Source organism: Gambusia affinis, linkage group LG18, assembly GCF_019740435.1.
Source record: "Gambusia affinis linkage group LG18, SWU_Gaff_1.0, whole genome shotgun sequence".
Classification (NCBI taxonomy): Eukaryota; Metazoa; Chordata; class Actinopteri; order Cyprinodontiformes; family Poeciliidae; genus Gambusia; species Gambusia affinis.
Window position 1 is genome coordinate 2,072,726 of NC_057885.1, and position 12,735 is coordinate 2,085,460.

At 39.0% G+C, this 12,735-nt stretch overlaps 1 protein-coding gene across 2 annotated transcripts in view; it reads right to left on the reverse strand.

The window, feature by feature from the left end:
• rap1gds1 (RAP1, GTP-GDP dissociation stimulator 1) overlaps positions 1 to 12,735 on the reverse strand; it is a 66,208-nt gene that overhangs the window by 11,040 nt on the left and 42,433 nt on the right. For both annotated transcript variants that reach the window (XM_044098624.1, XM_044098625.1), the window contains 2 exons: positions 10,594 to 10,722; positions 7,599 to 7,724 (listed from right to left, as the gene is read on the reverse strand). In XM_044098624.1, the coding sequence (XP_043954559.1) occupies positions 7,599 to 7,724; positions 10,594 to 10,722 (255 nt within the window). The remainder of the gene's footprint in view (positions 1 to 7,598; positions 7,725 to 10,593; positions 10,723 to 12,735) is intronic.

Consider the following 12,735-nt stretch of genomic DNA (forward strand, 5'->3'; position numbering starts at 1 on the left):
GATGGATTTTTTTTAAACCTTCACAATTTTACTTTAACACTGAATACAAATTATAGTGGTTCACTTTTAGCGGCTGTATCGAGATAGGATCGCACTTTCCATTTGCTAGGTCAGGGATCTCCAACCTCTATCTCTGGAGACACAAGTGGTTCTTTGGCTCACTTAAACAAATGAAAAACTATTGATCTGTTTTTGTTTAATTCTGTTTTAAGTGTCCCGCTGAAAAAAAAAAAAGACTACCCTAACCCCTGTGGTAAATTTGGCTTGGTACCAGCCTACAAATCTAACTCCTTATTTGCATAAGTAAATAAACTAACTCATCTCTACAGACAATATTACATCTCGCTACCTCCTAGCACCCCCAGCCCCTCCCCGCTGTCCCATGTCCAATATCCCCCGTTTTATTTCAAAAAGAAATACCACTTGGGTCAAGTCTAGAATCTTTAAAGAGAACTGATGGGTGGCGACATTCTGGGTTGTTTGTATGTTGTCTTAGGTGAGACTGAGACAGGCAGTCTTAGTAAAGTCGTAATTTTTCAGGAGATGCTACCGCTAATATGGCTGCCTTGTGTGCTTCAAAGAGGGGCTGTGAACACTTTCCGACATTAATTATAACCACAACCCCATTCTGATCAGCTACCGTATTGTTCAGGTGACTTCATTACAACATCATCCAAAATACTGCTTCTCTTATCTGACAATTGTTGCTATACAGTATTAATTTACATTCTTTTTACTTTGCCGTATAAAACCTCGTTCTGTTACCTAGCAACACTATAAACAACCGCCTTTGTTTTTTCAGTTGATTTTAACTCATTTTCAAGAAAATATATGCTTGTAAGTACATCTGTTAACTTATTTTAGATTAAATATCATAATTTAATTTAGATTACTGTGATTTCTCAATGCTGACCTACTGATGTCAAAATACTTTTTTATTTTACTGACAATTTTTTAAATGTTTTTTTTCTTTTTTCTCTTTTCAAGGAACTTTTGCTGAATCATATTTTTGATAGACTCCGTGATCGTTTGGAGCAGGAAGAAGCAGTTTTATATCTGGGAAGAGTGTGCACAATCAAAGGTTTGTACAAATGACAAGTTTCAATATGTGATGCTTTTGAATGTCTATAGTAACATTAGCTTTGTGTGGTCTTCAATATGATGAGATTTGAAGGGCAGTTTTTAATCGTTTATTACTCCATAATTGAAGGACTGAGCGACTGTGGAGAGATCTGTGGACGGCTGTAACGTGCATCTATTATGACGTGCTACACTACCTTAAAGAAGAGGGATACCTGGACATTTCAAATGAAGCACTCCTCTTCTGTTGCCATTATGTCTTCCTGCCATGTCTGCAGGATGATCTGGATACTTTCTGCAGTGGCTGGGACAATCACCCACTTCGAACTGAAGCAACATGACTCCTAACCTGCTCTGGGTTCTTGGTCGTACACATCATCCAATTCCTGAACCCCACGGTGCCTTGACAGAGGTTATAAAGATTATAACGGAGGCTCAGATGTATTTGCTGAACATTTTATGTTCAGATTTTTATTGAATAACAATAGCTGAACTAGAAAATTCCTGAAGAAATTTAACTGGGGCCTGCCAAAGTGTGCCCGTCGGTTTGGACCCAGCGTTGTGATGCTAAGAATTAGCATCAATGCTAAAGAAAGCTGCAATGTAATCAATAGCATGTGGAGAATCACAAGAATGTTAAGTAAGCTGGACATGCAACATTCAGTATGATAAAGTAAGTGTATTAGCTAAAATGAGCAAATTTTTTTGCTTTGGATAAACCAGTCACATAAAGCCAAAAAGAGCAATTACATGATGTAAAAATTGCCAAGGCTTTTATTTTGAAATTTTTGTTAAGCTTCATTTGAAAGGGTCAAAGTCATCCCATGTGTAACAGTCATTGGATTAAATCAGTCATATAAGGCTCAAAAAAGCAATGACCTGATGTAAAAATTTTCAAGGGCTTTTATTTTGAAATTTTCAGTAAGCTTCATTTCAAAGGGCCAAACTCATCCCATGTGTAACAGTGACAGGGTTAAATTAGTTATATACAGCCCATAGCAGCAAGTTTTTCTAAAGGCCAGCTCAGTCCTCCTCTGTTTTAACTGAACTAGTAGTTCGAACTACAGTGATGCGTATTTGTAGTCCTCAGCAGCTCTCCCTGCTCTGGGTTCCGTTGCCATGGTAAATAATCCTCTCTGCCAGCTGTGAGTGAGACATCCAGGGGGAGACAATTCTCTGTTTGAGCCAGCCAGTTTGACTAAAAAAAGCATTGCAAAAAACAGTTTCCGTGCTCGGGAACCGTAATACATATTCGAAAACCGTTTGAAGCATATGAGAGGGCTATTTGTCGTCACATAGTCCCGCCATTCATATCTCTACCTCACTCACAGTATTAACAGCGATGAGATAAAAAAGTGTGTGCCAAGGTCTGTAATTTTTCAGAAATACATGGAAGTGAATCAGTGAGATCTGTCTGCTACCCTGGCGCATGACTTTGCTCTGAAGCACCTGGAGAGAAAACTGTAAGCGCTAGATAATTTTTGAAAACATTTGACCGGAGCAGGCACGCGTATCAATGTCATGACCAAGTTTGATACCAATCATGCAATATTTGTGAGCGTGAGGGCGAGTTAAAAAATGATTTGGGGTCAAAAATGTCGCCTGACTCTCACTTCCAGCGGAGCGGCCTTCACACTCTGATTTTCCAAAAATCCAAAACTTTGGGTCGCTTAGAAAGAAGTTGTGGACAAACCATAATACATATTGACGTGCTGTCTTCACTTTAAAAGAGATCACGGACGATCTACAAAATGAAGTTTGAATGGCGCTTTACATAAAGTTATGATTTACACAGAAAATCCTCAAAATAGGGTATTTTCAGGATTTACTGGTTGCCTCGCCCCTTGACGACGAGACTTGCACCTGGTGAGCTCGTTAGTGATTTTGGGGTCGTTTTTTGCTCTTTACGTCGCCATGGTAACTCCAAATCCCACCAAAAGTAATAGCTCCAATGCCGGGTTCGAGCCGCACGCTTTGATACCACTTTTGTGGGTGGGCTCGCAGCGGTACGAGCCGCATTAACGGAGACGGAAGAAAAATAAATAATAAAGAGGCATTCTATTGGGTGTAGAACAATAGGTGCCTGCCATGCAATGCATGGAGGCAGTGACTGACTTGCTTCGCAAGTCAGCCACTGCTCTCCTTATGCATTGCTATGGGCAGGCCCCAATAATACTTAAAGAGACATTCTATTGGGTGTAGAACAATAGGTGCCTGCCATGCAATGCATGGAGGCAGTGACTGACTTGCGAAGTGACTGATGACAATGCATCAGTCACTGCTCTCCTTATGCATTGCTATGGGCAGGCCCCAATAATAATAAAGAAACATTCTATTGGGTGTAGAACAATAGGTGCCTGCCATGCAATGCATGGAGGCAGTGACTGACTTGCGAAGCAAGTCAGTCACTGCTCTCCTTATGCATTGCTATGGGCAGGCCCCAATAACGGCAAACGGCTGTTTGTAACCAAGCAGGTTACAGAAGGCAATCATGTTTTAACAAGATAACTATCACATTTTAATAAGATACATATGACGTTATAACGTGATAGCGCTCAATTTTTTTTCCTGACAGCAATACGCTTCTGTGCCAGTTTAAAAATTCACCATTTATGAAATGTAAAGCAAAATGCTGATCATGTTACCACAGAGGTGAATTTTAGTGCTTTTATGGTAGACATGTCAGAGAACAAAAATGTTCTAAATTTGTAATTTGTTTGTTTTTTTCTTTACTCAAAAGGAACCCATTAGGTACATTTGTACATTGTTGTATTGCTTTACATTACTTGAATTATAAGAATCAGAAAAGGTTTTGTCTTATGTTGTTTATTTTCTAATACCTAAAGCATATATGAACTCATCTAAGTACATTCAATAAAATTTTGCATAAAAAAACAATTTCAGTTTCATATTTAAAACTGCCTGTACAAACAGTACTGACTCAGAGAAATGAAATATCTACTCTGAACATTGTGTTATTCTAGTTCCTCTAGTTTTGAATTTGACAAAACTAGAGAAATTAGAGTAACAGCAATGTTGTCGCTCTAATGAGTAATACATATGATCACATTTAAACATATGTATCGAACTTGTGATCTGACAAAAATCAGAAAATTGAATTGATTCTACATTTCAACAAAACATTTTTGTTTTAACAAACTGATTCACAAACAAAGAACTGCTACAGCTTAAATGTAGATTTTTTTTTTTTTTTAACAGGTCAATCACTCAAAGCAAGCCAAAGCCAGACTGCGTAGGGGAAATGCATGCTACAAAATCCTCACTGAAAGAGTTGTAATTCCAGTAGTGACAAGGAATTCTTAGTGTTTTGTAGCATGTGGTGTAGTTTCCACGAACAATCTCCACAGACAGACTTGCTGGCAGATTTTCCCATCCAGTCCAGAATTTCATCATGTCTCCTCTTCCTCCGTGGTCTTTCAGTTAGTAAATTAAGTAAGTGGCTTGCAGATTCAACAATAGCATCCTGACTACCCTGTAGTCACAAAATATATAAAAGAGAAAATAGCAGTTGAAAAAGGATTAGTTAAAAAGAAATTTACACTTCATGAGAATGATCACTTTTACTCAGGAAAGCTCTGTGCTGTAGGGTTCCCACCTTTCAGAAATTAAAATAAGGATCTAGCAGATGGAAAGTGTCATTCTATTTCACTAGAGAAACTAAAACTGCAGTACCATAAGTTTTAAAGAATAAAGAGACAGTATAATTTCTTCATTTCCCTCTTAATTTTTTTAAAAAATTGCTAGCATTCATCCTCACTGACACTGTTCAGCCTGGCATGTGTGTCTTCCCTCTCCTGTATCTTTGCTAGGACATGGTAGAGTATCGGTTGAGGACGTTTTAAAAAGACGCAGGTTGAGAGCGGCTCACAACGACTGCTAACCCTCTTTTGCACCCTAGTGTTTCTAGGCAACCGTGACATCATCAATGGTCCAAAGCGTTCTGGGGTCCTTACTAGCTCCCGCCACATTAGCTGAGCTTAACATGTCTTGTGTTTTATTTTTGTAATTATTGTTACACTAAATGTGTTTATATGCGTGTGATAGGCGTTACTGTCGGACATACAGAAATACCGAACAAATTGTGTCTCGTATACGGGGCGATTCCGTATTTTACAAAAGGGATGGCAATCCTACTGTGCTCTTCTCTCATTAAAATTATAGAAACTATATAAAACACAAATAAATCTACAATTTATAAGATTAACAACGGCCCAACCCGTGTTTTAAATCAGGCTTTAAGATAATGTATCAAACTTCATGCACAAAATAAAATATACTATAGAAATATGAAAGCATTAAACTCACCGTTGGGTTTGCGTTCGCCTCCATGGTCGCCAGCCTGGGTGATGCTGGTATTTCTTCAATATGACGGTTGTGTCACGTGATTAGGTGGATGTTGGAATCGGACATCCATTGCTAATGTCTGTGACCTGAAGTAACCTTGGCCATTTTTACAGCGAATTTTTAGACGCTGAATTTGAGACGGCGAATTTGAGCAAGTTGAATTGGAGGACACTGAAAATATTGCATTTGAATTTTGAAAAGTTAAATTTTTTATATGCTGAATTTTTTAACACTGAAAATTTAAACTGTGAAAAATATGTATATTGAAAATTTGATGACTTTGAAATAGGAATGTGAATTTTTTTAATAAATGAAAATTGCAACCATGTACAAAAAATGACACTGAATTTTTTTTTCATGTACAAATAATGACACTGAATTTTTTTTAGGTTAAAAATATATTCTGAATTTATTTTAATACTGAAAAAGTAAGCACTAATATACAGCATTCAAATTTCAGAGGCATTTTTAATTCAAATTCTGATGGCACATATTTACTTCCATAGTTATTGTTGTTTTAAAAAATGACAAGGTTAACAAATTTAATGTATGCAAATAAATATCTTAAAGTAAGATATAATTTCCAAGACTTATGAAGGGAGAAAAAAAATAACTTATAAAGTTAAAAAGAGTAAAGTAAAAGACTGGTTAATAGGTGTTAAAATGTGGTGTTCTGTTTCTTTAAGAGAGAACAATATGGTATAGTTTATATGGAAAGCACACCTCAACACGAGGTGTGACAGACAAGGATGCTGTGTGGACATTTGCTATTGGGTAATTGCTATTCTCCTGAAATCTGATTGGCTCGGGGGCGAAATCTGATTGATTCGGGAGAGCGTGCTGTGAGGACGTCGACGAGGAAACTTGGCGGAGTGCCGCTGGGACTTTGGGTGAGCAGTTGTGCCAGAAAAGCTTGCTCACCTGTGCAACTACTGAGTGGTTGGAGAACCGACTAAGGAGCGCTGAGGAACCGAGAGCGACGCGTTCGGTGAGCTGAATCGGAGAGTTGCCAAGGAGACGGTGGACCCGGAGAGATCTGTTGCACCTGCGTTGGGTCGCGGATTGGATTTTCCTCGCCTTCGCGGATAAAGGAGTGCGGGGTTCGACTGCTGTCAGGAGACAGGAGTCGTCGGGAACTTACCTTCATCATTTGGGTTGAGGACCCGGGTGAGTGGAGTCAACAACAGGCCTGCAACGGGGGATTTTAATGACTATTTTGCCAGCATTTATTTGTTTTCTTTTGTTTGGTGGGCCCACCAATTAAACAGTACCATTTATGGTATGCACTTTGCTATTATAAGTAAGAAATGTTATGTGTTCCGGAAAGTTATAAATAAGTTACTTTCGAACTATTGAGGTGTTCAATACAGAGGGAGAGTCCCTATTTATCAACCTGTAGGTTGATAAAGTCTTGTGTACTTTTATTTGTTATTTGTGTTAATATTTGTAAGGGTAACAAAAAGACATTTGGGTCTAAATATGGTTCCCACAATGATAACTGTGGTATGGTTTAATTTCCATTCTTGAGTTAGTAAATAAATTCTTTATTCTTATAAAGTGTCCTTATTTCTGGGTCAGACATACTCAGTTTCACTGGCAGGACCATGGGGTGTTACCGTTAGCTTTACGAACCCAAAGCGTTAAATCTAGCTTAGATGACAGAAAGCGCTACACACCCACCCACCCACTTCCGCTTATCTGGGGTCGGGTAACAGGGGTACCAGCCTAAGTAGGGAGGCCCAGACTTTTCTATCCCCAGCCACTTGAGCCAGCTCCTCATTATCCACACAACTCTGACTCTTGGCTCCTGCAGAAACTTAATGAACAGCACACAGAGTGACAAACAGGAGGGGCATACAGGTGCCTCTTAAGTAAAGTTAGGTAGAACTTTGTCATGGAGACGGTCGGCGTGGGAACACTTGCTAAGATGCACTCTCTGCTGTTCAAACAAGCTCTCAGACATGTTGGGAAAAGAGCAGCTGAGCAAAAGCAGGAGGTGTCTGTGAGCTGAACAGAGTCTGGGAAGCCTGACTCACTCTGAGACGTGATTACTAGCTGTGCTGTAAGTGGTTCCTTTCTAACACCAGGACAACACACTCTGATTTTTATATTAGAATATGACTTCTTTGGATTTTCAAACTCTGGAACTTTACCATTTTCAGCAAGCGGAGCCAGAACTTCAAAGATCATCTCCTTCTTCTCGTGCTCTGTCTGTTTCTGGAAAAGATGCACTAGCTCATCAGCAATGTTGGTGGAAGCAAACTGCTCTTTGCTGGACTCTGAAAGTAGAAGTGACAAGCAGCATCAGAAACGATGCTCCTCTCTGATCTTTACTCCTCTAACCGATGCTTTATAGATATACAGAAAAAAAGGAAATGATCTGTCCAGGTAACAACATTCTGACATAATTCATCCAGAAATTTCTATTCTAGATTTGCTAATGAAATCAGTTTTACTAGGTCTTAAAATGGAATTTAAGACCTAGTCATGTGTCATGTGTCAGTTTAAATTCCCTGTATTTGTAGTTGGAAATGATATTTAATCCTAGTCAATTATATTGAATATCAGTGCTTTCCATATTATCATGCTATTACATTCATAAAAATCAAACAAACTTCAACACCGCCACCCCGACGCCATTCTCAATGCTATGATGCCGTTCCTGCAACTGTCCACTAGGCAGTTCATTTGTCAAATCTTTCAAATAGCTTCCAGTCCAGTTCAATGTGAGTCCAGCAGCATATCTTAAAAGTTTGGCCAAAATCTGACCTCCCAGAAAGGAGTTATTGTCACTTCCTGTTTCGTGGCAGATGATTGTTCAGGACTTCTTGTAGGGTTTGATACATGTCATATGTGGTTGTCAACAGCTAGTGGATAGTTTCAATCTTATGTCACAGACAGGGTGAAGCAGGGAATGACCCAATAATCTTCAGTATTTTCTCTGAGTGGATGGGGCTTTATTGATGTCATTAACATACTCCAACAATGTTAGAAGGTGTGTTCCATGATGATGCACAAACAATTTGGAGGAGATCAGGTATTGTATTAGGGAGATATAACTGCTGGAATAATGTAAGGGGCACCCTGGAGTCAAATTTCAATATAATACTATTGGTCTCTTTAGAGGCTAACAAAGGTCCTACATATCCAGTTTGGTGCAAATCTGTGATTTAGAGCCAACTGTATGCAAACAGTGAGGGATTGAAATTTGCCATTCACCTACACTCACATTGTTTAGTTATCAGCCAGTGTTAAGAGAATTCACCATCAAGTTATTCTATGCTACTAGGCAAAGGTTTAAACCTATATGAATCAAAGAGTAAAAGTAAGACATCCATCAGAAAAAAATAAAAACAAATAAAACAGGTGATTTCCTGTTCAAATCAGGCGGGGCTAAAGTGATGTCACCACGTGACCATGTGAATGTGACAAGGGCTGGTCTGTAATGAGAAATAGAAAGTCTGATGCAGTGTGACCTTGTATATGGAAGTTATTGCACCTTGATGTTCATGGCTAATGGTCAGATTTTGAGGGTTGGCCACACCCACATGCTTTGATGTACAAAAAGATTTTGATAACTTTTGATCTTCAATGACTCCACATTGTGCTTAGCGATTCTGAAGTCTGTTTGTCAAAAGCTATAGGAGGAGATTGCTCAGATACAATATGTATAAAAGAAAGACACAATGGTGGCTTTGAGGCAAAATGGTTCAATTCCTGTTAGGTTTGGACCATGGCTCCAAGAGACCTTTTTGTAGGTTCTGATAAGATGCACTGAGTTTCTTTCTTAGTTGGGGATGGTATTTTAAGTACTTTGGTGGGCACTGTAGAGGAATTAGACCACACCCACCATTGAGTGTCGTGGATTACTGTTGGGAAATAAGAATAGAGGCCAAAATGGGATCAAAATCGGAAATTCAATCCCAGATGGCCAACTTCTTGTTTAGTATAGACCGTAGGACCAATAGAAATTTATGTACATCTTGCAGAGCTGTAAAAGTGTGCAGAATTTCATGATTTTACACTAAAGTAAGGTCAATGGGAGGGAAGGTATTTAGAAAGCTACCAAAGGGCACTGTTGAAACATTTCTGTTGTATTTTTAGAGACTCCTTTAAAATACGTAATTTTCATGTAGGTGTGATATGTATGCCGAATTTGGTAAGTTCTCACACATGCTTCTAAAACAGGGGTGGGCACTCCTGGTTCTCGAGGGTCAGTCTCCTGCAACTTTTAGATGTATCTCTACTTCAACACACCTGAGTCAAATAATGAGGTCATTAGCAGGACTCTGGAGAACTTGGCTGCACTTGGGAGGTGATTCAGCAATTGGATTCAGGTGTGTTGGACCAGGGAGACATCTAAGAGTTGCAGGACACCAGCCCTGGAGGACCAGGAGTGCCCACCCCTGTTCTAAAAGCTAATTTGTTTTACAGAAGCAAATTAATTGGCTTTTTGCTGCTTGAGCGTTTTGCCACTTGGACCAAATAATAGTAAAAATGTATTTTACTTATAATGTTCTTTATATCAAATTGAGATATCAAAGGGCACATTCATCCACTGATGATGGCAAGCTGATTGTAGCCACAGCTGCCCTGGGGAAAGCTGAAAGAGCAAGGCTGCCACTTTGTTCCATCAACTCTTCTGATTAAAACCAGCAGGCTCACCAACAGAGAGGGGATCAGCCACTGTCCCCTTGTGCTTTGCAGTAAGAGAGGGCTGATTGACAGATCCAACTGTCACTATATTTAGCAACTTTTATGACAAAATCTTGTATTTTGTTATAGAACAAAATACTAGATTGTGCAGATACATTCTGATTTTGTAAGGTATCTGCCAAAATCAAAATGGGCAGGTCAGGCTTTTTAAAGATTGGTGATCTGCCATGAATTAGTGCACTAGTAACTGTTCCAGCAGAATCATCAGTTGGGTTGTTTTTGCTTAAAACCCCAGTTTTATTCTGCAATGGGAGCATGTTTTTCCCATTTCCATCTCTTCTCCAGAGCAAATGCCTTCTCAGCCTCAGCACATGTCATCACCAACAGCAGTTTGTTTTATACCCCACATTAAAAGTGCTGAGAAAACAGTCCTCCCTTGTGTTTTTGTTTAACATGGAATACTTCGAACCTGGACTAATGTAGCATACTTACCCAGCTCTGCCAAGTTCCCAAAAGCAATCAGACACATTTCTGTCAGGGCGGTGTTGTGGGAATGGATGCCAAGCAGCTTCACCAGGGTTGGAATAACACCCAGGTTAATCAGCTGAGCTTGTAAGGTATCTGAAAAAACACAGATATGAAAAATGCAGTTAAGTGATGTTTCTTAATATATAAAAGGTGTGTAGAAAATAATATAAAAACCTATGTCGTTATGTCATCTGAGAAGAAACATTAGGAATTATATTGTGATGAAACATTAGGAATTATATTGAAGTGGCATGTCGGGCTCCCGTGGCAGGGGTCTCAAATTCCAGTCCTCGAGGGCCGCTGTCCTGCAACTTTTAGATGTGCCTCTGCTGCACCACACCTGAATAGAATAATTAGGTCATTAGCAAGACTCTGGAGAACTGATCTACACAAGGAGGAGGTAATTAAACCATTTCATTTTTGTATCTGTGGCACATCTGAAAACTGCAGGACAACAACCCTTGAGGACTGGAGTTTGAGACCACTGATCTAAGGTGTTTAAAATGTGTTTGATAATTTAAATGCTGAGAGGGAAAATGAGGTAAAACAACTTCAGTACTGAAAACCAAGAATTATGAGGATAAGTCAGCAGAATAGAAGACATACAGAGCAGAGAGAGCAAAGCCATGATCACCTCACATATTTCCAGAAAGACCATAAGCAACTGGACATAAATATTTATGGTTTTATGAGTTCTTACAGGTACCTTCCTTAAAATATATTCTGCTAATTTTGGGGAACATTTCTATAATTTGACACAATCAATGACAAAAACGAAATAAAAATCAAATACAACTCATTTGAAGGATATGTTTGCTTCCACAATAAGACCCATAAAATACATAAAATAGTTTTTCACCAGTAGCAGCTGGCAACTATTTATTGCAGACAATAAGGAATAATCTTTACAGATCTGCTTACTTTCTTAACTCATATCAATATTAAAAGTTGTGTAGTTAAGAAGCTGAGACAATAATAACAAAAAGCAATGGCAATCCTTTTAACTCTAAAATCTACATGGGGTGTTACTAGGCCAGTCACAATAAAAAATTTTGTTGAGCGATTAATTGTCTCAAAAATGATTGCGATAAACGATAGTATTGTTTGAAGACCTTTGTACACAAATGTAAAGGAAATGACATAATATTGCATGCAATTTCCTGCTAAAGATAGATACACATTATTTTAAAAAGAACACTTAACACTGGAACTGATAAACAAAATAAATAAAACAACCAAATACAAAAATAAAATGGATTCTCAGTCTCCATTCATAAAAGATGAGCACATCGACTACCTGATGGAATAGTTCACACTACACGATTTTTTGTCCCGATTTTTCTCCTTTTGACAACCTTAGAACGTTGGTCGCTCTAAGATTGTAACTTGCAATTTCATAACCGATCATCCTGTAGTGTGTGGTGTGTTATGATAGATGTAATGTCTGATCTAAATCAGGGGTGTTCCTCGATTGGGAACGTTAATGCAGCCTGTTGAATGTGACAGGTAGCCAATCAGAAAGGGCGAATTCCGTGCTTTCTGAGGGGAAATTACAGAGGGGAATCCCAAACAGCTGACACCGCAACCCAAAGTCCAGCGGACATTGGAGATGATATGTGGAAACAACATTAATGTTTATAAAACATTTCAGGCAACGAATATAGAAATGACGAGGCGCCAGAGCACTTTAGGGGAGGCGCGGTGCGAGGGAAAAAAATAAACCGGAAAAGCTATCTGCTTGCTGCCTACTGATGTGAGAGAAACGTCCTTTTACGCATTACGATCAACTCTGTGGATTTAGGAAAAAGTTGGTACTGTGGGGTGCGCGTGTGGAGCGGGGATCAGTGGAAATGTTTCCCCCCTTAGAGGATGTTTTGGCCAGTGATGTCAGTAACGTTACTGACGTCGGACCACTTTTTTCAGTAATGAGTAATCTAACGCGTTGCTATTTCAAATCCAGTAGTCAGACTACAGTTACTTATCAAAATCATTTTTGCGTTACTGTGCGTTACTATCTTCTTTTGTTATTTAATCGTATTTCCTCTACTCGTCTTGTCGAGTGACCGACGTCTCTATGCACAGAAATGTAAACAATGGAGGGAGATG